This window comes from Condylura cristata, unplaced genomic scaffold, assembly GCF_000260355.1.
Source record: "Condylura cristata isolate star-nosed mole 26May11 unplaced genomic scaffold, ConCri1.0 scaffold00020, whole genome shotgun sequence".
Taxonomy (NCBI): domain Eukaryota; kingdom Metazoa; phylum Chordata; class Mammalia; order Eulipotyphla; family Talpidae; genus Condylura; species Condylura cristata.
Genome location: NW_004567121.1, coordinates 38,211,292 through 38,238,565, shown reverse-complemented (window position 1 = coordinate 38,238,565; position 27,274 = coordinate 38,211,292). Strand labels below are relative to the sequence as shown.

General features: G+C 55.7%; 1 protein-coding gene across 1 annotated transcript in view; it reads right to left on the bottom strand.

Annotated features, from left to right (window-relative positions):
* The window catches only part of KIDINS220 (kinase D-interacting substrate, 220kDa), a 65,628-nt gene extending 39,549 nt beyond the window's left edge, over positions 1 to 26,079 (bottom strand). Inside the window, exons 1-13 of the mRNA XM_012727372.1 lie at positions 25,941 to 26,079; positions 19,826 to 19,924; positions 18,576 to 18,674; positions 14,548 to 14,646; positions 13,496 to 13,594; positions 10,312 to 10,410; positions 8,690 to 8,887; positions 6,003 to 6,101; positions 5,093 to 5,191; positions 3,944 to 4,042; positions 1,780 to 1,957; positions 1,475 to 1,639; positions 165 to 344 (exon numbers count right to left, since the gene is read on the bottom strand). Of these exons, the coding sequence (XP_012582826.1) occupies positions 165 to 344; positions 1,475 to 1,639; positions 1,780 to 1,957; positions 3,944 to 4,042; positions 5,093 to 5,191; positions 6,003 to 6,101; positions 8,690 to 8,887; positions 10,312 to 10,410; positions 13,496 to 13,594; positions 14,548 to 14,646; positions 18,576 to 18,674; positions 19,826 to 19,924; positions 25,941 to 26,048 (1,621 nt within the window). The 5' untranslated portion in view covers positions 26,049 to 26,079. The remainder of the gene's footprint in view (positions 1 to 164; positions 345 to 1,474; positions 1,640 to 1,779; positions 1,958 to 3,943; positions 4,043 to 5,092; positions 5,192 to 6,002; positions 6,102 to 8,689; positions 8,888 to 10,311; positions 10,411 to 13,495; positions 13,595 to 14,547; positions 14,647 to 18,575; positions 18,675 to 19,825; positions 19,925 to 25,940) is intronic.
* Between the last annotated feature and the right edge of the window lie 1,195 nt (positions 26,080 to 27,274).

Below are 27,274 nucleotides of genomic sequence, written 5' to 3'. Positions count from 1 at the left end.
GCCAGTGTTTAAAGCCCCTGGCCGGCGCTCGTCAGGCCACGGATAATGCTCTGCCCAAGGATGAAAACCGCTGCGGCTTCTGCGGAGGGCAGAGGTAACAGCTGAAGTCAAACCCTGAGTCTTGACATTTTCTCCTTTGGGGACGGGCGGCAGCAGAGGCTTACTGAAGAAGATGTACAGGAGAGCCAGGACGCTCAGGGACACGGCGATCCCGAGATTCGGGTCCACGGCGAAGGCGAACAGCAGCCCCAGCCCTCCGCACAGCAGCAGGGTCAGGAACACCATGAGCCACGAGAACTGGAAAAGGGGCTCAATCTGTTGCCCCGCAAAAGTCTTCATCTCATCTGAAAGAGAAATATTTACAGGCGAGCAAGACCTTACTCCTGTTTTAACTCGAAAATCCCAGCGAATGTTCACGCCTTCCACACGGACACGCAGGGGCATGACTGACTCCCTACGCAGAAGGCGCTCCTTGGCCCGTCGGATGTTCCCTGTGACAAGCACAGAAACCTCAGTCCCTAGTGAACTCTGCCCTCTCCTACTGCCTCCAGTTCATACTGAGGAAACACAAAACCCTTGTCACGTATTCCAAGGTCAGGACTGTGGGGATTTCTCTTCCACAGCTTGTATTAGACACGGGAAGTATTATTTCCACACATAAAACCAGGCATCAGGCCCTCCCTGGTGGCGCAGGGGTTAAAGGGCAGCATTGAAGCTGGCAGCAGCCGCTTCAGCTCAGCAGTGGACTCCTTCAGTCGGCCCTTTCTGCTCCCCACGCTGTCTCTGGTGAGTCCGCTCACCCCCTGCACCTCTGGCCTGTACCCCAGTTCTGTGTGCATAAATAAATAAATCTTTAAAAAAAAAAAAAAGACTAGAAATCATTACTTTGCTCTGTCTCTTCAAGCTCCCTGTCACCACCTTCCTCTCTGGCTACCATTTCCTCACCGGGGCCTCTTCCAGTCACACTGAGAATTAGGGGTGTGTGTACTGAGTCCAGTGCAGCCCCAAGCACACTCTTTCTAGAAACTTGGAAAAATTTTCCCAGGCGCCACTGAAACCTGGCCTTGGAAAGTGTGCGGGATTTTGCCAAGCACAGGGTGCGCGTGTGGGCTGGAGCCGCAGGCTAACCAGGACGGCCTGATGAGAGGCGCCCTCCCCCCACCCCCAGAAAGTCTCCGTCTGCCCTAAACCCAGCGTCTCCGTGACTGCAGCACAGAACGCAGAGCCAGGGCGGGCGGCTCGGTGCACACCCACCGCGCCGGGGCCGGGGGGACGGTCACGATGGCTGCAGCGAGCTGCCGCCCAGGCGGTGAGGCACGCGACGGCGCGGCAGGGCTGGGTCGGGCTGCAGAAAGCGCTCACGCGACACGCCGCCGGTCAGCAACCAGGCCAGCTTGCACGCAAGGGCGCAGGGTCCGCCTGGACCCCCAGATACGCGCGTCCTCTGCGCACCGTCGTGCGGCTGCGCCCTCACCTTCCAGCTTCTTGAGCAGGAAGGACTTCCCGCTCCCCCACTGCGCGTACAGCCCCACGCAGATGGGCGGCTGCATGGTGGGCTCGCTGAGGATGTCCGCCAGCGCGCTGCTGTACAGGTCGTAGCCCAGCATGTCGCCGTCGGTCTCGGTGGGCGACAGGTGTCCTGCAAGCAGAGCGCCCACACCCCGTTAGCAAGGGGCAGGCCGCGGAGGACAGCTTCCGTCACATGCACCCCGAGAAACGCCGACGTTAAAGAACCTCCGCAGGTCGAGAGCTTGATCAGGAACGCGGCCCAGCACTTACTGGCTCCGAATATCTGCGTCAAGATGCTTTTCTGGTGGCTGCAGTCGATGTTGTAGGGGGTCTCGCCCGCCTTGTTGGGCCTGTACAGTAACCGGCCATCTTTGGGATTTCGTAGAAGAAGTTCCGCCAGTTTCCGGCTCCTCCCACGAATAGCGATGTGCAGCGGGGTGTCGCCTTTCTATGAGAGAGAGGCGGGAAGCTTGAGCGCTCACGCGAGAGAGCAACAACTGGAGAAAGTCAGAAACCGCCCTATTTTTCACGTGGAGGACCCGCAGGACACGATGTCTACCTTTCCCTGCCCCATAGTTTCTTCGTCTCATCCCTGGCCCAGCTCTTCCTGACACATCGTCCAGCGTCTGGTGGGAGGTGGCTCTTCCCCGCTGCCCACATCACCGAGACAGCAGCGGACTCCTGGCGGCTCCCCGGCCCAGGCCCTCCATCGCAGGTTAGTGGCCTCCACCGGCCAGTACGGCTGGCCTACGCTGCCGCCTGCCCCAACCCACAGTCTTCCTTCCCCGTGTCTGCAGGGCTGCGGGCCCGGGCTGAGAGCCCATCCCACACGAGTGAGCCCACCGGCGCTCGGCCCCTGTCGCCTGCCACTGCCACGCCGAGCCTCCCGCTCTCATGCACGGAGAGTGGCCGCCCTGGGCCCACAGCCCGCCGCGCCGTCCCTAATGCCAACCTGCCATCTCCCTGTGGTAGGCCCCGTCACGTGGTGTTATCTCTGACACTAAAGAGAGTGTAAGAAAGGAAAAACGCTTCCGCCGGTCCTGTCAATTCACTCCGCACGCCCTTGCGGGAAGCCACGTGGGCCAGACTAGCGACTCACCCCGCTCCTCATCTCACCGCTCTCTCTCTCTAGCTCAAAATGAAGTGGCCCGCACAGTCCTGCGCAGTTTCTAGGACCTTGTGTTGATCTTGACTTTCCTCTTCTTCCTCGGGTCCGTTTCTTCCCTTTCTACGTTCTCTTCCTACAGCCTGAACCTCTAAACATGACACAAGGGCGAGTGGGGTTCCGAGCCATGAGGCACTCACTGGGGGACGTCCCGAGGGACAAGCCTCGGACGCTGCCAGTGCAGCGGGAGGGAGGCAGAAGATAAGCGCAGTTAGGAAACTCGCAGGACACAGCCGGGGAGAAGGGAAGCTGCAGCCTCGTCGTCGCAAAGGCTCTCGCGGTGGCCGACTGCCCAGGCCGCGGCGGCTCTCGCCCCTCACCTCAGCCTCGCCTCACGCCCCCTGGGTCTACTGGCCTCTGCCTCCGATGCCTCTTCAGCCCTTGAGCCAAACACATCTAAGCTGGGTCTCGTCTTATTTCCTCAGCTCAACCCCATTTCTCACCTCCCAACCCGTGAGAAGGCAAAAATAGCATCACGGGTACTTCTGCCACCTAACAAAACTTCCGGAAAGACATGCAGTCACCCGTCAACACGCTGCGGATAAGCAGCGGCGGCGGCCAGGGGGAGTCTGACCACCTCACTCCGACCCTCCCTTGAAGAGCCGGGTCAAGACTTCTACACATTTGGATCTCCACGCCTGGCCTCCCCTGGGGTATGTGGTGCGTGAATGAGCCCCTGTTCCGCGTGAACTGGCCAGACGAGCAACACGCAATGACACCAGGCCTGCCTGAGCGGGAGCCGCGAAAGGCTCGCAGGGAAAGAGCTGCGCAAGTTTTCGCTTTGTATGTGAGTGACCCGCCTTCCCGGGGAATCGGCTGGAAAGCAAGGAGCCGATTTAAAGTGAAAACAAACTGAAACCAAGAATCAGTTCTAGGTGAGCTATTGAGCAATTTAAATTTAGTTCAGAAAGACGGAAATTCCTTTCAAAGGAGGGCGGTGAAGACATGGCAGCACTTCCTCTCCTGCTAGTGAAGCACAAACGCCAGCCCGCTCTGAGGCCCCGGCCCGGGCACTCGCCCCGCTCTCTGCACACGCGCCGGCCCCGGGCCCGCCTCCCCGGCGTGGCGACTGGCAGCCCCGCCCCAGAACGACACCAGAAGGAGCCGGAGTCCCTGCAGCAGGGACTCGGTGTGCCCGGTCCTCAGCACGAAGGAGAACCGTCCGGGAAATGTCCGCCCCACACATAAAAAGTCACCACAAACAATCTCTCCCTCCGGGAAACAGAACCAGAGCCGTGCAACCCAGCTGACTCCTCTCCGCTGCTGTACCTTATCTATGGCAGAGACCTTCGCGCCTTTATCTAGCAGCAGCTCGACCACTTCAATATTCCTCATCTTGGTGGCCTTTATGAGCGGCGTCTCACCGTCCTGCGGGCAGATCAGAAGGCAGCAGTCAATGACTCCCACAGGCTTAACGTCATAAAAATGCATGGGGCAGTTTAGACAACCAATTCTGGGACCAGTCTAAGGTGAAAATATTCACAAGCAAACAGAGTCTTAAAACCCAGAAGGAAAAGCGCTGCCTTTTCTGGCCGCCCAGTGCTTCACACCAGTCCTCGTCCGTCACTCAGCCGAGGCTGCGCACCCAGCTACTTGCTGGCCCCTGGCTCAGGCCCCTCCCCTGCTGCCTCTGGGGCACCACCCAGCTGCAGCCCAGCCCGGGTCTAGAAAAGCTGGGTCCAGACGTCCAGAAGTGGACAGCTGCTGCGCTCAGTTCTGTGCACCGAGGGCCCACGAGTGACCAAGGACCCAGCGTGGCCGGCAGTGCACCCTGGGAAACCTCAGGAGCCTGCGAGTGCGCTCAACATCGACGTGAGGAGACAGGGAGCCCGCGGGTCACACTGAACTAAGAAGCAGGAGAGCCAGCAGGAGCCGCAGAGGGACAGTGGCAGCCCGCGGCGCGAAAGGAACAGAAACGGCCAAGCAGCCGCCTGCAGACGAGGGCTCCCGGGACCCCCGGGACCCCCGGGACCCCGCCGCCCGACGTGAGGGCTGCGCCAGGCGGAGAGGCTGGGCCAGGTGTCCAGTGGGCAACTGTGGTTCGCGGTGTTCATCAGGGTCTCTGAAGTGCCGTCCAGACTTGGAATATCTCCCCATGGAAAACTAGTCCACTTCAGGCCAGACACAATCACTGAGTCTCATGCAGTGGCTGACTGGAGAGCCAATAACCACTCTTAAGGGTCTTTTCACAGAAAACGGACGTTTTGGACAAAGGGCCATAGCAAGAGCCCGGGGAGATCATCTGCCCACAACTAAGGCTTGATACTGAATTTCCTGAAGGCACAAAACCGAATTAACAAATGACATACACAGGCAGCTCCGGGTCGCCCGCTTTAACACAGACGTTAGGGCGAGGCCGGCGTGACCCTACTAGCAACCAGGGCGGCCGAGAGCCCCGAGACGCGTCTGGCGCCCCACCTTGGTGCAGATCTCCGTGTCGGGGTTGCACTGCAGGATGTCTCGCACCATCGCTGCGTTTCCTTTCTCCACTGCCCAGTACAGAGCGGTCTTGTTGTCCTGCATAACAGAAAAGCAACGATCACTTCCTCTAAGGTACAATGTTAAAGCTGCTGCTGTCCACATGGAACTCCGCAGCAACAATCGTCAGAAACCACTCACGGATCTCACCAGCAGGCAGCGCCCTGGGGAAAGGGAGGATCCTGTTCAAGCCTCGATTCACTGTGAGCGAGTCCCCTCGAAGGCGGCCCGGGCACCACCCCCAGGGCAGCACGGGGCCCACCCACCCGCCGACCAGGCACAGGCCCCGGGCGGCACACTGGGAAAACTGAGTGGACACCTGGATGGTTCAAAAGCAAAATGGGGCAGCAGCCAGCACAGACTCTTTTCAATCTAAATTTCTTGAAATAGTGGCTGTATTCATAACCTTCAAGACACTTTCAAATTACCGACACAGCTGAGTTACGACTGCTGCAGTAGTCACGGGACAGGCGAGCGAAATGGGGAAAACGAAGGATGAGATACGCGAACAAGGCGAACAAGGTACAGCCGGAGGCAGGAAAACACTGACCAGAACGAGTGAGTCCCGTACAGAGGGCCACCGTCGAGGCAGCCTAAGCTGTCAGCTGCTCACTCACGAGCGAGTTTATGTCCACAGCAGACGGGGGCATTTTAAAAACATGGGCGACTTTCAGTTTAGTGCTATAAACCTGACATGAATACAGAAATTCCGTAACAGGACTTCAAATTTTAACAACCCAGGCGCCCACGAAATGCACTGGTGTTCCCTAGCTCATCTCCGCCCCAGGCGGGAGAACGACCTGGCCGGCTCCACGCGGCACACAACCAAACTCCCTGCATGGCGCAGTACCTGTCCTCTGATGTCTATGTCAGCGTATTTCTGAAGCAGGGCACGGACGATTTCCACATGACCGCCTCTGACGGCGCCAATCAGGACGGTGTCCCCGCTCTAAGGAGACAAAACACAGGGTCTGGTGAGAACTGACAGTGCCCTGTTGACGTCTGGTCATTTACCAACAGGTCGTCTCTGCATATTTCTCGGACAAAGAATTTAATAAAAGGTTAGTTAGTATTAGAGCTTGCTATGACTAGCCCTGGAGTAAGAGACAAAGGGCTTTCACTCTGGAATCGCAGAACACACGCAGAACACGAAGTGATGGCTCTGGAGGCCACCTCCGCACACAAAGGAAATAAAGTGGCAGTGCGGTTGACAAAGAACTAGGTGAACATTTGGAAGCCACACCACACAATCTTGGGAAAGTGCTGAGGAGGACAGGCTCGGGAGAGGGGGGTCGTAGCGTCAGAGCCGTAGCGGGGCTCTCCCCACAACCAAGGGGACGGGGGGGGGGGCAGCCAGGCCGGCATCCACGCACCAGTGGCAGCGCGGCTAGTGGCCGAGACCGACTCGGTCCCAGCATGAGACGAAGGCGAAGTCACTCACAGGGCCTCCCTTTGCCCCGAAATTACCCTCACCCAACAACTCCCTGTCAATTGTATCTTCCCCCTACTTCAAACACCGCCAAGGGGCATTTTGGCAATGGGCATAAATTTTTTTTTATCTACTGCTGAAGTACAAATCAGCTGCAAGGACTTGGCTGGGTACATCCACGAGTGTTGCCCCCTGTTGGGCCCCAACAGACGAGACATCAAGACGCAGGTCCTTGAGGACTACTAAGTCTAGCACCCCTGGGTAGCGTCTCGGCTAATACCTTCAAAGCAGAATGAACCGAGGGAAACAAATTTCCCCTGAGATGAGGTTAATGGTAACACGGTCCAGACGAGTAAATGAATGGGCAGTAAACTGCTTGCTACGTGCCAGGCACGGTCCCAGCGCTGGGACGCAAGACGGACCTCACCTCAGCTCTGGGAAAACGAGTCTAGAGGCAAAGGCGATGTGTGTATGCCGAAACACAGTGACGTGCCGGGGTAGCCAGCCACGGCGGGCCGGGCGCAGAAGCCCCTGAGGCAGCCACTGCGAGCTGAGATGGGAGTGACAAGGAGCAGCCAGCAGCCACGGCAATGCAAAGACCAGTACTCCAGACAGACCCGCAGGCAGCAACCAGCAGGGTGTTCTAGAAAGCAAGGGAAACTGTGTGGCCGGGACCTATTCAGACCTTGTAGAAGCGGAACGAAGGAGGACAAGCAGTGAGTCTGGCACAATGTCCTGTAGTGCTAATAAAGGCGGCATCTGCCCCATGTGCGAGGACGCAGGCGTACACGGGACATCCATCGCTTTGGCCATCATGCTGAGAACCGCGAGGCGCGAGGCCCCGCCGCGCGCTACCGCCAGCCCGGGCGGCGCAGCCAGCGCTGGTTAGCGCCACCCCGCCGCAGGCGCGGCCCGGGCCGCTTCAACCTGCTGAGACTGAAGGGTGGCCTGGGAGCTCAGGGCAGCAGACGTTACCTACTTTGTCTCAGCGAACCCTCACGACAACTCCAACAACCCAGTAGCACCCGGCAGTAGTTTGACAGGGATTTTAGAGTTGAAACAATTTGACCCAGTTGTCTACCATAAAATCTGGCCCATAAGGCCACTTACAAGTTAGTTTCGGGCCGCCCTGGTGGCCCAGAGGTTAAGTCTCAGCGCTGTGGCCTGAGTGCGATCCCCGGCCAGGGAGGGGCCCCAGGGCGCAGCAGGCCTCTCCTGGCTCCCCTCAGCAGTGGATTCCAGTAGATCTGCCTGTTCTGCTCCCCACTCTGTCACTGGGGAGCCCTTTTACACACAACCCCCTTCACCCCCGGCCTACATCCAGTTCTTCTATGCAAAAATAAACTGAAATTTTTTGAAGTTAGTTTCCTTCCCTGTCGTGTGCAAGTACATAAGGTCCCTTGTTCCAGACAGTAAAATGCACTGTAGCTGTTTACTTACTTATACTTGTCTTGGTCTTAATAAACTGATCACCTGGGGCTTTTTATTTTGAATATGCTGTTGTTATAACAACGGGAGATGGCCGTTGGGGCGAGAGTTGACAGTGGAAAACAAAAGAAGTGGACAGGAGAAGGAGGTAGCGTTGGCGGAACGAGCCAGAGAATGAGATGCGGAGGGAGAGACCGGCCCGGTGCAGATCTGGGCGCTAGCGACAGGGCGGCGGTGCCTTCACCAGATGAGAGGACCGAGGGGAACAGAGCGGGCTGCAGCAAGCACAGCGGGTTTGCGGGAGCGTGAGCGCCCGTCAGACACTCAGGTGCAGTTCTGAGGAGGGGCGAAGAGAGCCAGGGAGCTGGAAGGCTGCAGGTGGGGCCGAGAGCCTGGGAACAGCCAAGGCCCAGCCAAGTCAGAGGCGCGACTCCGCCAGGGACCGCACGGCCGGCAGCACATTTCAGCAACTAGGACTGACGGAAACTGAAAGCAGCGCGGCCCCTCACAAACGTCAAGGGCTCTAGCCTGACAGTTAGCTCACAGCTCTCACTAGTTCTCCAGGTAGAAATGAAACCTATTGGAAACAACATATGCCATGCACGAGCCATCCTGAAAGGGCGGGCCGTGAGCAGGCGGCGGCCCTCAGGGTCGGCGAGAAGACCCGCGCGCGGGCCCACCCTGTCAGGGATGTTCACGTATGTCCCGGCGTCCAGCAGGTCCTGCACGATCTCCGTGTGCCCCTCCTTCGACGCGATCATCAGGGCCGTGTTGCCGTCCTTGTCGGTCAGGTTCACGTTGGGGTTCCGCTTCAGGATCTCCTTCACCGACTGGGTGTAGCCGCCTCTCACTGCCACGATGAGCGCGGTCATTGAGTTCTGGAAAGCAAACCCAACGCGAGGAATCCATAAAGCCGGAAAGACATGAGACGCAGGCCCCCAAGCAGGGTCTGCAGACAGGCAGCCCGTTAACGGTAAGTTCTAGCCCAAACAGTGGCCCGAATAACCGAACAGCAAAAGGCCGGGACGCCGTTTCCCACGGCTGCAGGCGCAGGAGCGCTCCCAGGGCACGAGGGTGCTGCGACACGAGCTCCCTCAAATGGCGAACTAGGCTGGACTCGTCGGCCGCGAACAGGCCCTCCTGCGGCCGCGCAAAGTGCCAGCAGTTACCGAATGGCCCAAAACGGAACCTGACCTAAACCACATAGTCCGATCTTCAAAGAACTTCGTAACAAAATAAAATCTAGAGGAAAAGCTGAAGAAAGCAATGAAATAGCAGCTACGGGCACATGAGTGAGTGGAATATATTCTACCTTTCCTAGTGGTCTGGACCCCACATTTGCAAGACCCTTGTTTTTTGTGGTTCTTTTTAAAACAGCAGTCTCTATTACAAAAAATCAGCTGTACAAGAGGCCAACTTTCACTGTCGGCGGCGCTCAGAGACCAGCCACCCTTCGGAAGGAGGCGCGACACTTCAGCGGCTCGGAGGCGGTCGCCTCCCGGACTCCTAAGCCACGACACTTCTGGCAGCTCAGCGCTTAGCGGCTTCTGCCCGTGCGGAGCTAGGAGAGACGGGCTGAGCGCCCGCGAGGGGCCCTGGGGTCGCGCTGGCGCCAGGCGAGCCGGGAGCTGCACGGCCCGGCTCTCGCGGTGACACGACTACGCAAAAGCGGCTGGACTGTCTCTTGCACGCAGCGCGTCTCCTTTAACCACACTCTTCCGCGCCTCGGGGAGAAGCGGCGGCTTCGCGGTCAGCGCCCCCCGCACGCGGGCAGCAGGGGGACTGGGAGCCGCCAGCCCCTCAGCGGGGGCGAACCCGGTTTTAAGCTTTCTAGGCTGTGACTGCCGATTTGCGGTATCTTTATCTGTCTACTGGGGAAGGAACGTGTCTTAACTAGAAATATAAAAAAAATGAGCTTTTAAAGAGAAAGTATTTCATAGAGCATGACTTTTTGCCAGTTAACAATATTTCAAGCTACTTGGTTTGGCGAGTATTTCAATTTCTGCTAACAGTACTAAACGATGTTCTTTATAGTTTCAGCCTCCCCAAATTTGTATGCATGAGCAATAAACCCTTTAAAACAGGTATTTGTAGTATACATTACCTATAAGCTATAAAATTGTATCTATTTTCTGGATCTATGTAATATATCTATCAGGATAACAGAAAGAAAATGTTTGTCTTCCAAGTTTGTCTTTAAGAACAGTGGGGAGGCTTTCCAGGCACAGACTAAGGAAACTCTTACCTCTTAAAACTCAAAACATCCCGGCACTACCGCGGTTAGAACAGAAAAGATACTTACCGCCCCCTCTTGGTCAACATCGGCTCCCATGGCCAACAAATGCTTCACACATTCCAGATGGCCTTTCCGGGCGGCCCACACCAGCGGGGTCGTTCCATACTGTTAAAACAAGCAACGAATTCCTTTTTGGAGGTTACTGAAAGAAACAAGCTCTCAACCTAACTTTGACAGCAATCGCACGTTGAGTAGCCTAAGATTACTCTTCACAGTGATCATAGCTCGAATCTAAATAAACCTCCAGTTCTTCTGCGTAGGTGACTAACCACTGTATGAAATGTCTGTTAGCCAACTAACAGTTTTGTAGTTAGTGAGAAGTTTTCCATCAGAAAGTCACATAGCCTTTAATTTGCAACAACTATTGCTGTTTCTCAGACCCTGTGAAACACACTTGAAACTCCAGCAGTGTGCTGACAGGAAAAACAGTCACGAGCACCCAACATTGTTCTGCCTTCTTTCGAGGGGCTAGCTCACGTAATACCCAGGACCAGGGAAACTCCCAACTCCACGTCCGCAGAGGTACGCGGGCCAAGTCTACAAATCAAACATCCCCCCACATCTTCACACTGTGCTTCATTCTCTCCTACTACAAACTCAACGAGGTTTCCCCTAGTCTTAAAGAAAAGAAAAACTCTTCCCACAAGTTATGCTCCTCAAGTACTTTCAGACTTGCAAAATAACTTAGACTGACTACTTCAGACTCCATCCCACACCAGCTTGAGGCCGAGCGCGCTCGATGAACAGGAGAGCCCACTCTCCCCGGCTGCCAGCAGCCGCCTCAACACCACGTCACGGCTCTTTCTCTCGGGACTCGCTCCCGCCTGAGAGCTCTGCACTGCTGCGTCACTCCAGCCGTTTCCACCTTGACCTCAGACGCCTTAGTCCTCTTTGACTCTTCACCCTACCCTCTGCCTGGGTAGAGCCGCCGTAATCAGCGCTTCAGCCGCCACTCACCGCTACGGGTCTCGGCTAGCGACGGCTCTCGTGGTCCCCGTCACCTCCAGTCAGAATCTCATGTCCCCATCTAGCCGGACACCTCAACCACAGGTGCCACCACTGCCACGTCAGCACGTCTAAAACTGACCGCCTGTCCCTTTGCTAAAAAGTCAGCTCCCACGGAACCGTCTATTTGTTAGCAATAAAATGATTCTCTCTCTCTTCAACCCTCCCACACTGCACTACTCAACAGTGATTCTTTCTCTAAGACACCACCCAGGGTCAATCTACTACAGTGACCCCAGGACAAATGTCCAGTCTCCCGGGGCGGGACTTCAAGGGCCCCTCCGGTGGCCCCACCTCAGGCCAGGCTTCCTTCCTCACACTCCCCAAGCTCCGGGCTCTGCCCTTGAGTCGGCTCAGCCCGCTGGGCGCCACGGCCCCTTGCTCTTCCTGGGCCGTGCATAGCCCTGTACCCTCCCCGTGGAGTGCACGCTTCCCACCCTCGCAGGGAGCGCGGCGTCTCATTCTGTCACGCTGGAACCAACGTTCAGCCACCGGCCAACTCCGCAGTTACTCGCTCCTCAGCCTTACAGACTGAGGTCCACTTACGCCCTGCTTCCTCAGTCACGTTCCCATCTAATTCGCTCTTACCTTCTGTGTTTATACTGATGAAGGCCCCGCACACCTGAGAAAATGCACGGAACATTTCTCAGAAAACATGGGCTGGTAGAGCAGGGACTGTTTCTGGGGCCTCTTGAGGGACAGGTTACAGAGAAACATCCCTCAGGGACCCAAAAGAAGAAATGAAAGAAAGATTTCTCCATCATGATGAAGTGCAGAGATCGGAGCCGCCGACGGGAAGCCCCCCTGCACTTGAGACTGGGCCTCCCCGATCTGAGCCCCAAGAGTGACATGGCTTCGGGTTGGTGAAGAGTCCTAAATGCACTATTTTGAAATGCCACTAATACTTGCGATAGTCTCTGCACAGTTCTCATTAAGCAATTATTTGAAGAGATACTATGCTTATATGAGGCACGGGTATGAAAAATACTTCTTAAAAAATAAAGCTGATGAGGACCACTTGGTTTTCTACACGTGCATAACCCATATAACCCCTACATGTACCAAGAAAAGGATGACTGCCGATGCTCTCGTAAGGTTAGGCAACACTATTTTACTAAAATTTATGTTCAGAATGTACTCCGATTAGGAAAGTCTACTAAGAGCTTTTCCCTAGACTTTGCTAAACTGTCAGTGTGAAGAGTGTGACGGAAAGAAAATACTGTGAGGAATCTGAAGAACCACGACACCCACAATGCGTCAGGCTCTAAGGCAGTCGGAATCACGGAGGACAAAATGAACAAAGAAGTATTTCTTACTTTCAACAAACTTACACTTTTAAAAGGTAACATCTCCACTGAACCTTGAAAAAATAAATAGGATTCTATCAGGCAGAGGAGGTAATGCCATTCCCAGCAGAGGGAACGGAGAAGACAAAGACACAGCCTTCCCAGAAACGCATGGAAGCTCACAGGACGGGAGGCACAGAGTATCTGCACAGAAATGGCAAGAAGTGACGCCAGGAAGACAGGCCAAAGTCCACCAAAGAGTGTGCGCTGCCCTGGACAGTGGAAGCCAGCAAGCTGTCCACAGCAAGAAAGAATGACAATATGAAATAAGCACTGTGGAATGCTGGGAAAGAACACAAAAGATAAAAACAAAAAAACCCACTAGAACAAATCCTGGCTGCAGATGAACAAGCATGAAGAGTAGCTGGAGGCCAAAGCAGGTGCAGAGAAGGACCCACGAAGCGCAAGCGCACAAAGCCACGGAAGGGTGACAAGCAAATGAACTCGGGGCCAACATCTTTTGATAGTCTGGCCTGCCGGGCAGTTCTGGGGTACAGATAGGAGAAGGGCAGAAGGTGCACACCCCAGAAATCCAAGCTTTTAGGATTTTAAGCGCAAGAGGGAGAGACCTGAACTTGGCCCTCGAAGGACTGCTCGGGCAGCGCAGCAGGAAGCAGACAGGGCAAGAGCCCCCGCCAGCTTCAAATCACCGCACAGGGGTTCACCCGGCGGCTTTGCTGAGAACGAGGACTGTGAACAAGACCGAACAGAGAGCGGAAGGACACGCGGCGCAGCAGGGACCAGCTCGGCGCGAGGTGGCTCAGGAAACACCGGGCGTGCGCAGACGACGGCAGCCCGAAGCGGCTCCTGCCGCAGGTAACTCACGCCGCGACGCCCACCTTGTCGGAGCAGTTGACTTTCGCGCCATTCTGCAGCAGGAGGTGCACGATGTCCGCGTGGCCTCTCCCCGCCGCCCAGATGATGGGGTAAACACCGTACTGCTGGGAGGCAGGCAGGAGGGACGGCAGTGGGGGAGGGGAGGGGGGAGAGAAAAAACCTTTTAGGTGGGTGTTTGCATCAGCCTTGGCTGAGGCAAGTCCATACCCAAGTCACGCAAACGCTTTTTAAAAATACAAATATTTCCGTGCCATTCTCCACTCTAAAAACACATCTAGTACTCCAGAACATAACTGTAACTAAAGTACACTCAACTTTAAACAAACACCCAGTATGAGCCCGCTGCACACTTAGCGCCATCAGCCAACAGGTCAGGCGAGTAAGAGGAAAGTAAAACCTCTCATTAATTTGAGTATTTGTTTCAGTTTGATTGAGGCATGACTGACAAATAAGACTGCAAGATATTAAATTGCACGAGGTTAATGATTTGATACACAGAAGCATTATGAAAGCCCCCAGCCCCCCCCAGCCCCACTCTACAGACTGAGGTGAGGCTTGGCGCAGGCCTGTGTGACCATCTGCAAGAGTGGGCAGAAAAATGGCATAGATCACAGGTGACTCTCTCTTTCGAGAGGTTTACATTAAGAACACGTGCCCACAAACACAAAGAAGACTTCAGGATTTCAAAATGGACTTCGGACGTGTTATAGATCTAAAATTAACATTTGACGACCTAGGGGCTGCCCTTTCTCCCCTTCATCTTTTATTTATTTATGTATTTATTTTAACATAATAGCTTATTTTTACATCATCTGTGCCTTTGCCTTTCTCAGTTGCGATCCCCGTGGGCTTCCCATCCCATCACCCGTGTGCCGTCACCACAGTCCCGTGCACTCCCCATTTTTGATCTAGGGGCTGCCTTTTTATTAACAAAGATTACTAAATAAACTAGCTTGAGAAGAAAGTCCTCACTGTGTTTTGAAGTCACATTCTGCGTGAGTATTTTTAACAGGCTCTGGACCGTTCTGTCCACCGCGGCTCTCGTGACGCTTACCAGACCAGTGACGCTCGGGTTGGCACCGTGAGAAAGCAGCAATTCCACCACGTCGGTGCGGCCTTTGTAACACGCCCACATCAGAGCTGTCCATCCTCCCTGGAAGAGAAACAATGGCGGGACATGAGCCTGGCTCCTACCCGACACAAAAGGCCACGCAGCGACGCTCCGTCTGTGAACAGCCTTTGTGAAACCACTGTTTGTGCCGGGCCACTAGGTAGCTTCAGCCCCATGTTTCCCAGAGAGACGCACAGCAGGGCCCAGACGAGTGAGTCCCGCTGTTCGGTCCACAAGTGATTCCGTCAAAGCGTGAGCCCCCGACCCGTGCGCCCGACCCCGGGAGCTGAGACGGTAAGTGCGCGGCCTCTTCCCCGCTTCCAGGGCGTGCCCGGGCTCTGAAAATATTTTCTTCAGCCAACTTTCTGTCCCCTGGATGTGTTCCTCCTTGTAGAAGTCTAGACGTTTTCCAGAGGGAGAGCCCAGCCATCATAATCAGCTCCTGCACCCACGCGCCTGAGAAACTCCGGATCGCCCGGCCCCTCGTGCTTAACAAGAAAGGCTGCGTAGTTCAGCCGCCAGAACTCGCACTGCCAGGCTGCAGAAGTAATCGTCTCTTTAGCTGTAAAGCAATTCGGAGCAAGGGACCGATGTAACCAAAATACTAAGAATGACCGTTTTCTCGGTTTCATAAAATCGCTTTGAGGGGGGGAAATCCATATTTGCTTCTCAGAATCTGCATGGTTCTGTTTCCTCATCACTAAAAAAGAGACAGCTTGCCCTAATCTGGAAAAGGCGAAGCTTCAGGAGAAGAGACGGGCCCGGGAGGAGGCAGAGGCGCTGCTGAAGGCGCGCAGGGGTAGAGCTGACGCCCGTGGACTGCAGGCTCGCCACCCCCGCTGGCCGACACCTCAGCAGCGGACTCTCAGGGCGGATCCACTGGATGTGGAGTTGCAAAGCCCAGCAGAGTGCGGGGAGCCAGCGTACGCCTGCGCTGCGCACGCCCACGCTACGGTAGGCGAAGCCCACAGCCACCCATTACTTAGAAGCAGCACCCTGACTTCCGGCTGGAAACTCAGCAGCACTGTCCACCGCCCTTGGTGACTCTGTGTCCCTCGGGACGTGCAGATTAGAAAGTCGACGCCCAGCTTCCGTGTGTACCAGAGTTCAGCAGAACTAGTAAGAGTCAGATCTCTCCGCAGAGACAAATGCAGGCGAAGACTGGCCGGTGATCCCCGCGGGGCCTCTTGCCGACCAGAACAGCAGCAGGTGCGACACAGGGCAGCGGGCATGTCCGTGTCCCTGCCGCACCTGACCTCACCCCTGAGCGTCTCTGTAAGCTGCGCCCAGGAACAAGAAGCAAATCCCACCGGCGGTTAGCGCCATTTCCCGGTAAGAGGAAGGAGCCAAGGGCCCTGGAAAGTGACGGGCTCCAGGGCCGACCGAGGCAACAAGCCAGCGAGATACAAGCCGAAGCACAGGGTGCCCGAAGCACCTGGTGGCCACACAGGTTAGAAGGTGCTTAAAAAAGAGGACAGGGCACCCTGAATATCTGGAAAGGGCACAGAGGCTGAGAAGGCTGAGAAGGCTCCCAAGAGCCAGCACTGTAACAACTTGAGCAGAAAAACAGACAAGGATGTAAAAGAGAAAAACTGAGCCAGAGACAAAGTAAAATAAAATAACTCTTGCTTACAGAAAAAAACCATGTGGGGCCCTCCCTGGTGGCGCAGCGGGTTAAAGCACAGCACTGAGAATCTAAAGCCGCCTCCGCGTGAGTTCAATCCCTGTCTGCCCCGGAGGCGATCCACATGGCGAGGCAGACCTCTCCTGACCCGCCCGCTGCTCCCCTCAGCAGTGGACTTCCTCGATCTGCCTGTTCTGCTCCCCACTCTGTCTCTGGTGAAGCCTCTCACCGCCCCTGAACCTCTGGCCTGTACCCCAGTTCTGTATGCACAAATAAATACATCTTTAAAAAAAAACAAAAAAACACCATGTGGATGCTCATGTAAATCGGTCTCACCAAGACACCACCTTCGTAAAGGCTCACAGCAGTGTCTCCAAACGGTCGTTTCAAAGGCAGAAGCGTCATCACATGGCGGGGCCTGGAGAGCAGGGTTAGCACGCACAGCCCGCTGACACCACGGCCCCGGTGCGCCGCCTCCCGGCAGGCACCACTCAGTGCGACGGGCCAGAGCAGACCGTCAAGGGAAACTTCCAAGGCGTCACGGCCCAAGAGGTGAGGGAGGCTGGCGGTGCATCCCCAGGTCAAAGGACAGCGTTGGGCGTCCGTTGCAGCCAGGGCCGCCCACAGCAACATCCGGCACCCGGAATGCCCAGGGCTGCCTTGACCTCAAGCACTCCCTCGGACCTGCAGAATGTGGCCCCAGGCAGCAATTCTGAGGTTCAAATGTCATCTGGAGAAGCTATGTCCGGACTCGCAAGGTGACAAGATTGGAACCCACTGCCCACAGCAGCAACCACAGCCCGGTGCCCTGTCCGGCACTTGGGGGGGGGGGCAGGGGGCTTCTCCCGCCCCTTCCTGCCGTCCCACGCTGAAACTTGTCTGCAGCCCAAGGACCCATGTTGACCCTCCTTACCCAGCCCCAGGGAGCTTCCCTCGCAGCTCCCACCGGCTTCTGAGGTCGGGGCCCTCAGTCCTAACTACTGACGGAGACATGGCCCCAGAGCCCCCACGTTCTGGTGCGTTCTTCACAAATTCTTGGTGTTTTAAAGCCAAACGCAAAGATACTTTATATAGCAACAGGTGTAGTGATGATTACTTTGGGAAAACAGAACCAGAAATGCTGAAGGGATCATTTTTGACCCGTTTTACTAGACTTCTACACATCTGCAGCGCCAATCTTCTCGGCCTAAGCTGGTGTGCCCAGTGGCCCGGGAGAAAGCCTCTGAGGAGGGCAGGTCTGGGTCCGACTCGGCGCTCAGGCTGAGGACTGCCGGGCACAGAGCGCTTCCTAAGTCTGTTTCCTGAGCTACAGGCTTTAAAACAGAGAGCTGAGAACAGAGAGCTGTTCTGAGAAGCCACCCAGCGAGAGGAAGGCTGTACACAGCCGACACGGTCAGGACAGGAGCCTCGTCCTATAATGTGGGGATGAAGGGCTGAGGGACCCTCCGAAAGCTCGGGGCGAGGCGCCTGCGCAGCCGTACAACCCCGACACCCCGTGCACCGCACCCCGCTCCCTGGCCGCAGCTACTGGCTTCCCTGCCTTCACAGCCAATATACTTCAATTTCTTTTCAAAAATAGGTAAGATATGAGTGGTCTTGTATCGCCCCATGAAAGCAAGTACACAGCCCTCTGTGCTCAAGTTTTAAGAGCAAATACAAAATTATGGAGGCAAAACGCTGTGTAAATTACAGTGTGCAGCATGACGTTGAGCAAAGACAGTGGAAAGCTGCAGCTTCTTCAACACTCAGACCACCTGCACCTCCCCAAGCATCTCTAGCAAAGCGACACGTTTTCTGTATCAGACCAGATCAATTCCTTCCCTTCTTCCACTGTCAAAGCTGTGTGCCACACAGGCCCAGCAAACCAGAGCTGAGACTCGGGCGGTAAGCAGCTGCCAAGGTCAGACAGGAGGAAGACAGTTAGGGTCATGCCGCCGACCCCGCAGGTGTGCGGCAGGCCTGACACAAGCACACTTCAAAAACAGATTTATAAACATGATTTTAAAATCTGTAACCTGAAACAACGGAAGCGCTTTTAAAATTCTGACCGCTTAAACGTCCCTCAAAGGAAACAATTCTCTCACGAGCTCTACAACACCGACACAGTGAAGGGGAATGGGTCACTGTTAACACGACGTCAGGATCTTGAGCCCGAAATGAACAAGGACGGCAGGAACACTCCCAAAGAGGCGCTTGCTCGTACCTGGGCTCTCACACGCTCCTGAGGGCCGCGTTCATGCCACCCCACACCTGACCTCCCGCTTGTGGCCCACGTCACCCGTGAGGACACAGGAGCCCCCACGTCTCCCGCAGCCAGGAGGCCCGAGGCGCCGCGGCCCACACGTACCATGTCGCGGTGCTCCAGGTCGGCGCCGCACCGCAGCAGCTCCTCCACCACGTGCACGTGGCCTTCCTTGGAGGCCGACAGCAGGGCTGTCCAGTTGTCCTGGAACACACAGGCACAGGCGTTGCCGTTCGAAGCCTAAACTTCATTGTCCAGGGAGGAAGAACAGAGTCCGATTCGCATAGCAAGGGTCATGGGGCCACACAGTGCTCCGGCCGCCCTGCGCTCGTCAGTCACCTGAGGCAGGGGTCTCTGCAGGGCCCCGTGCGAGGAGCGACACCCCGCCCGTTCGGCCGTGCGGTCACGGACTCCCAACCACGTGTTACTTGTTTGTTAAAGGAGAGAAGATGACGACCTAAACCTCAGAGCTGATCCCCGCTGGCAGCCACTGCTGCAGGCTGCGCAGGGCGCAGGGCCAGACCGGCACATTCGCCGGCGATCCCTCGGGATGCGTCCGCAAACTCCGGGACAGAGAAAATCAGTCTCCTCTACCAGAGTGAAGGGTCCTGCCCTACCTTCTACTCGCACGTGTAACTAGATGCACAAGGCCAATGACAATCCTCACTTTGAGTCAGCCACTAACACAGACAGATGGGGCTGTGTACCCTGAAAACTAGTTTCTGGGCAGCAGAAAACAAGCCTCTTGGAACGACACCGTCAGAAGTGATGTGAGCCGGAGCACAGCTGCCTGGCTCTCCCGGTGGAGGCTGGAGACACAGCCTGGGCCGGCGGCCGCGCCGACTCCGCAGCAGGTAATCGTGCGCCCGCCCCTGCCCCCAGAGCGCCCGCGTGATGAAAGCATGACGCGGCCCCCCGCGGCCAGCGGGTCGGGACGCAGCACCGCAGGCTGCCGCAGCCGCTTCCGTGCGAGCTCGATCCCGCCCCCGCCCCGGAGGTGACCCCCGGGGCGCGGCAGACCGCTCCTGACCCCGCTGCCCCTCAGCAGTGTGCCCTGCCCATCTGCCTGCTCTGCCCCCCACTCTCTCTCTGGGGAGTCCTCTCACCACCCCCGCACCTCCGGCCTGTGCCCCAGGTCTGTGTGCAGAAGTAAACACATCTTTGAGAGGAGCCCCTTCACTGAAAGTAAACATTTCTCGGTCTAAACCCTCCACAGAAACCTGAGTTAGCACCTGTGTCGCAAATTTAACATATGTGGAATTACGGTTTGGTTTTGAGTTGCTTCTTAAACACCAGGAAAAGGACAAAGTCGAGGAAAAGGAGGAGACGGACGAGGACATTATTTCAGTGAATACCAAGTCTTCGAGGTTGCAGTTGGCGCCGCTCTTCACCAGCTCTTTCACGATCTCCAGGCTGCCCTGCTCGGCGGCGATCATCAGCGGGGTCTGGCCGCTCTGGGGACAGCAGAGACAGGCCCGTTAAACACGCCACGTGCACCCGGGGGGCCTGAGAGCACAGTTTACAGGAGCCCCTGAGAGCCCTCCCCCTCGGGCGCGCAAGTTTTCAAAGTTAAAGAGAGTGAAACACTGGCAAGCCACAGCACTGGCTGGGTTTTTGACGCTGCGATTTTATTGAAAATCAGTAAACATGAATAATGCTAGGCTCTGAAAAGTAATTAGCACGCTGTATAAAAAAACGCAGGATGTCCTTGGTGGCCAAATTCTCTGACGTAGGATCCGACGGAGAGCACGCTTTTACCTGTGTGCGTGGTACCAGCCAACAGAAGCTGAACAGAAACGGTACACGCGCTGTACATCTGTGTCGTGTCTCCAAGCGCCCCCTGGTAACCTCCTTTACTGAACAAAAGCCTCTTCAGACACCAGAGTGGCCCAGGCCGTGTGCCCAAAGTGCGGCCCAGCGGTGGGCGGGCCCGTCGGCCCTGAGACGCAGGCAGCGGGCTGACAGGCCCCTGAGAGGCCTCCCCTGGGCGGGTGCCGTTCGCACCTCACCATCTCCATGCCACTGGGGCGCGAAACAGGCTCACGCACAAGCTTAAAGTAACAGTGCTCAAGCCGCAAACATACTCAGTATAGGAGAAAAAAATTATACCTAAAACGAATCGATTTCAAATAGACAAGTATATAAACGCCTACTCACCACGTGTCCATCAGTGGGGAGTGGGGGTAGCCAGGGTTTCATAAATGCTAATTTGACATCGTTCCTCTACTAAAACCCCTCAGGGGAGCCCCAGATAAGACCCAAAGTCCTCAGCGGCAACACTAGCCGCGAGTGACGAGACCCCAGCAGCCAGCCAGCCTCGGCGCCCATCTGCCCGCCCTCCCCACCAACTGGCTCGGCCCTCCCGCCACTGACGCCTCACACCAGGGCTCCCCGAGCCCCCCATTTAACGAGCTCCCACCCAAACATCAGCTCCTTCGGGGAGGCCTCAGGAACCCCTCCAGTTTCCCTCCAGGGGCCTGACCCGTGTGTAATCTCGCTCTGGCTCTCGCTTGTGGATTAGCAATGGCTCATTGTCTGTCCCTTTACAGACGCTGAGCTCTGCGAGCGGGGTGCAGTCTGCTACGCTTAACGGCACCCCACTGGGAGACGCTGCCTGCCCCGGGGTTCTCAACTCTCCGTGGAGGGGATGAGCCGTCTAAGAGAATTTTCAGATCTACTAAGAACAAGGCACGAGCGTCAAACGCAAACACCAGCTTAAACAAGCGCCAAAGGACGTCAGGGGCGCTGCAGTGGGTCTCGCATAGCGGCGGCGCCAGGCTGCGGGCGGTCAGCTGCCACTCGCCAGGCTCAGCGGGCTGAGAACCACACACAGACGCTCCAGGCGAGCGTCTCCAGGTGAGAGGTGGCCTTTGCGCATTGAGTCCGACGATGACGCTCACGGTCACCATCTGGAAAGCCGGGCACCCGCTGCTCCTTGTGGACACTGCGGTCCGCGTGACCGTGCCTCCCAGCGGCGACCACAGGATCGTTGCGCCGCTGCCCTCGGCAGCTCTCATAGCTTGGCTGCGAGCATCCTTCTCCCTACTAATCAACCGCACGAACAGGGACCCAGCCACGGCGTCCGTACCACAGAGAAGCGAAAGCTGACTAGCTCTGAGTCCATGGCGCTGAGGAAACGAGCACTTAGACCAGTTTTCAAAACCGTCATTTCCAAGATTCCAAAGTTAGCTGTTCACTTTCTGGGCCGTGGCTATAGGTCAGCTAATTCACAAAAATAGGGGCTTCTAGAGTATGAGAGAAAAAATAACACAGATGGACGTAAATAACTATCACACACTAAAACTAATCTTCGCTAACTGGAAACAAACCTAGTGAAAGACCTGACCAGTCGTAAATTTCCCTCACAGAAACTACTCACTGTCAAGCCGACATCCTGAGCAGGGGTTGCTTGGGGGTGGCACTCAGCGCTGCCACAGGACGGGGAGGGGAAGACGGCTGGAGAGACAACCGCAGCAGCCACCACCTCAGCCTTGGATGTGACAGCTTGTTTGGCGATAAAAGCAAAACCTTAACTAGATCACGCCACTCTGCTGAGACCTGTTCAGCGCTCCAAAGCAATTAATTCTTGGTCAAAACGCCTCTGCGAATCTACACTTTTTGGACTCCAGAAAGATAGAAGACTTTCAGGAAAGGCTGCCATGAAGCAGGAGGATCGTTACCTCATAAATTGACTCTCATAACAAAACTTATTCTACTAATTCTTGCTGAACCAGCGTGGTAACCACAACCATGGAAAATAACTTCAAAACAGTCCTGACAACGTTATGCTTTCACCTCAGAATGAATCACAAGGACGCCTGCCTAAGCCTCACCCTCAGCAACTCCCAAGCCCAGTTCTCCCCAACAAACTCAGCATCATTTGCATAAACCTCACCGCAAGCCAAACACACCAAGTGAGAACCTGTGCCAGCTGCTGTGCCCCAGGGATACCAGCTTCCCCTCCCTCCAAGGCAAAACCAGCCATTACGCAGCACCTCCCTGCAACTCCCACGCCCAGGGGGTACCGCACTTGTGTTTACTTGGACTTAAATAACCGCTGTCCTTCCAAACAGTCACCTTTGGAGGGTACCACGTCTTCCAGCAACAGAGTGAGACTAAACACGCTGAAATGACCTCCAGAGCCTACTTCTAAGCACATCACACATCCCTCTGTTGACATCAGAGTCCCACTTTGTTTCCTTAAACAATGTCCTGGGCCCTCCCTCGTGGCGCAATGGTTGGATGCAGCACAGCAGGCAGGCCCCAGCCACACCTCAGTGCCAGGTCGATCCCAGCCCTGGAGGCGGCCCACAGGCCGCAGCAGACCCCCCTGTCTCCCCGCTGCTCCCCTCAGCAGTGGACTTCGTCTGTCGGCCTGCTCTGCTCCCCGCTCTCTCTGGTGAATCCTCCCACCGCCCACACCTCTACCCTGCCCCTCGGTTCTGTGTGCGTGAGTAGATAAACCATAAAAAAAAAAGTCCCCCAGCCTAACACTATCCCCTGGTAACAAGGAAAGCTGGAGCGATGTTTTGTTTTCTAAATTGAAGCAAAAGCCCCCCACTAACTCTGTGACAGGGACAGCTTTGCCATCACTGAGAACAGTCACAGGTGCGCCTCTAGTCTACAGAGAAAGCAGGAAGAGAAGAAGGAAACTAGCATTTATTGATCGCTGCTGATCATACGCTAAACTCAGTATTGTTTTATTTTATGGATGGAGTACTTAAGAGACCTTTTCAAAACTGGTAACCAGAACATTTTCACACGAAGTGGCGAACCACTATCCTTCTAAGGACAAAAGAGAGAAGAAACTCCAAACGACTTTTTCAAATCGATTTTATCAGAAGCTGTAAAAGAAAAAGGCAAACAGGGTTATTCTAAAATTCCAATGAAGTTGGTACACTGAGAAGCTAGGTGTAAACGTGAATAACGAAATAACGAAACGCGTTTAGTTTCACCCTGTGGCTGGAAGACGTGGTTCCCTCCACGCCTCAGGCACGGAGCCCAAGCTTTATACCAAGCAGGGTGCGTCATGGGAATAAAAGTGATGTAAACTTACGCTTATAGCGCGTTCATTATGCCCAAAGAAATCTTCATGAGGTAAAATTTACCTTTTTAAACGGCAATCATTGTATTATCCAAATATGCTAATGCGAGGGGAGCTCAAGAGACCGGCGTGGACTGAGCACGAAGCCCGCGACCGGTGCTCCCTCGGGTGCCAATCAAGTAAAGGCCCGGCCACGTTCACAGGCAGGCACCCCGGGAGGGTACAAGGGCCAGACTCTTCCACCTCCCTTCTGGAGAGACCTCCGCGGTGCTGCAACACTGGGCCTGTCCGCTGGCAGGACTGCTAGGCAGACCTGACGCCCACCGCCTCCGAATGGCCGCTGACCCTCTCCGGGCCCAGGGCGAGGCCCTCTGCACAGAGCCGCTCGCCTATGCCCAGCGTCTCGGAGGGCTGAGGCACGCCCGCCTCGCGTGCTGGCGCTGCTGCCCCAGGCTGACCAGGCGGCCTTCGGACTGCCGGCGCGGACTCCTGTGAACAGGGAGCGGTACGGGGGCAGACCTTCCACCTTCCAGACCTCGCCTGGCCTCTTCAAACCAGCGCCGGCCTTCGCTCTGCCCCGGCCCCTGGCACCGCGCCCCCCCGCCCCCCCACTGCGCTCTGCGCCGGGGCCTCAGCCCTCCGCAATGGCAGCTGGACAGGACCCGAACCATGACATTCTGCACCCCCACCCCGGACCTGCGCGTTCCCGCAGATAAAACAACAAACTCTGTAAGCAATATTTTTATAACAATAAGTGACATCCAGTCAGAGGTGTGTAATTATAAAGTACCTCCTGTCTTGATTAAACAACCTCGGTTTATAACAATTACTGACTATCCAGACATAAAAGGGTGGAAAGCTGTTAACTAACCGAAATATATTTTGTTTAATACTGAAAACATAGTCAGTCTGTATCACCGGTGAATGTACTCCTCAGAATCAAAGAGCGGCAGGAGAGGACGGATGACAGTTTGTTCGAAGTCAAACAGAACAGGTTTGCGTCTGACCAGAGAGCACCTTAGAGCCCAGAGGGTCGGAATCGCAAACCTGGAAATCAAGGTAAGTGATACTTGGTGGAGTTGCTGCGCTAGGATATGCATCAGGACTACACAGATACTCAACAGAAGTATCAGCTATGTTATTGCAAGGATATAATTTTTGCATCAAGATGGCCTTTGTGACGGTTAACATTACAGAAAGCAGGTGCCCGCGGTCAAACGAACAATAGGAAAGTCACGATTGTTGATGCAGCAACTTCTGAAACTTTTTATTTGTAAACGCGGTGTTCACAGCAACTCTATTCACAAACGCACGGGAGGAAACAACCCAAATGTCACTGAGGATAAATGGGAAAAAAAAGATGGTGCACACACAGGGATACACGGGGCGCGCAGGAACACACGGGGTGCACAGGAACACATGGGTACAAAAGGAATACGGGGCACTCAGGAACAGCACCAGGCACTGAGCTTTGAAAAGGAAGGAAACCCTGCTGCAGGCTCCCAGGCAGACACACCTTGAAGCTACTGTGCAAGTGAACGAGGCAGTCAGAGAAACGTGATTCCATTATTGGGGTACCAGAGCAGTCAAGGTCTCAGACACAAAAGGGCGGTTGCAGGGCTGGGGGCAGAGAGGGGGAGGTGTGAAACAGACGTGAGAAAGCTTTGGAGTGCTGCACAGAGTTACTTGGTACCGCCGGAGCGCGCACTTAAAAATGCTAATAGAGTAAATCCTAGGTGAGGTACTTCTTCTCCACAATAAAAAAGGTATAAACAACACTCACCTCGTCGACACACACAGATACCTACATCTGTACATGTATACACATACGTGAACAAATACATACCTTGCCACCTAGATTTTCAAATAAAAAGTTCACTGCTACCTAAGATATTGCCGTCGGCTATTCGTGCTAAAATAACACCAACATTTCACTTATTTGTATTGCTGAACAGAAATATCTATAGAAGCTAATGAAAATTATAAATCTTTCCTATCATCTTACGAATCAGAGCACCTGCCCTATATTTAACTGTTTCTAAAAATGCAGCCTCGGAGACCTGCAGTGCGTCAATGGACGACTCGGGAAGACATCAGTGGCTCCATGAGGGAAATGATTCTGTCCAACTCTTCTAGGAAGACTGTGTGGAGAAGCTTTCTAAAGCTTCCCAGGAAAACGTCAGATTTTAACAGTCAAACTTCCTGAGAACTAAGTATTCGGCTGGGAAAAAATCTTGACTCTAAGCAAGCCCAGCGCATTCCCCAAAGGTGCACGCTTAACTCCAAGGCACCTGACCAGGCCCCCTCGGGACAGGGTGACCGCGAACTCGCGCTTTGTCCCGCCCAGAGCCTGGCGGCAGCTGGAGGCCCCTGAGGCCGCAGGCGCAGTCTTTGTAGAGAGCTCCGTGGCAGACGCTCGGTCTTACCTCATTTCTCTCATCTACATCTTTGCATTTTTCAAGAAGAGCTTTCAGGGCAGGAATATTCTCTTCTTCTACGTAATTTATCACACTCTGTGATATGAGAACTGACATTTTCACAGAAAGCGGTAATTCTCTTGACTCCAACACCTGTGAAAAACAAATTAGATACACATAGTTTATGATCAGGAAAGAAAGGCGAAGTCCCAGCGCGCCCCGACCCGAAGCCGGCAGCGCGCACGTTTCTCAGCAGCAACAGGTCGCGTAACCCAGTTTTCAGAAAGCCTACCCCTTTTTCCCCAACATCCAGCTCAACAATCTGAACCCCAAACCCCAGCTGTCCCTCTAGGCCGCCTCCTTTTCACACCCCCAAGTACAAGAAGGCCTGCGGTGCGCTCCCGTCACTCCTCCCAGGTCCGAGCCTCGGGTTACCCTTGCTTCACCTCACTGTCCTCCAGTCACTAGCAAATTCTGTTGACTCCACCTGTAAAGACACACCACGCGACTGCTGCCCGCCGCCGGCCCAGCCAGCCAGGCCTGCCCTCGCCACCCTGCCGGCCCCTCGACTTCCTTTTGCTTGGCCAGCGTCTCGGCCCGCGGCCCCGCAGCCCTCCTCAGAGCGGCAGCTGAATCGGAGCCCTTAAACTGCAAGAAGCACAGAAACATGTCGGGCCAGCAGCAGCAGGTGCGCCCCCCCCCCCCAGAGTGTCCCACGCCGGGAATCTGGGTCTCTAGGCTCCAGGCAGCCGCGCTGCGGAGGGCAGGCCATGCGGCCACATGGCGAGGGCGCGGCCAGGGGCTTGCTCAGCCTCGGCGGCTTCTGAAGCATCACGGTAAAATGAGATTTTGCCTCCGCGGAGGGGACCCTCGGCGACAGCACTCACCCCTGCCCTCTCCCACGCACCCCTCGGCCACATCACTCTGCCTTGGGGCCCCTGAGGGTGTCCTCCGCAGGCAGGCAGGGCTCCCTGTCTCACCACCCCGGGAAAGTCTAGCCCGGCCCGTGAGCCCCTCCCAGCCCCTGCCCTGCCCCAGGTCCTCACGCCGCTCCTCACCCTCAGAGACACACAACTGTCCTGCCGCGCTACCCTGGCGGAGGACGCACTCCGCGAGGGCACAGCCTTTGCTTCACGCAGGTAGACAGGCGCACAGAAATACGCCTCGCTGCTGCCCGCACTAATGCTGGCGCGGAGGCAGTCAGCCTAATGTAACGCCAGAATGCAGAAGTCTGCTCTGCTCAGCGAAAACTGCGCGTGACCGGTGGCCCTTCCTCCCCAGCCCCCACCAGGACAGCACGTCAGCGGCAGCCTGGGTCGTGCCCGCGTCCACTGGAAGCACGT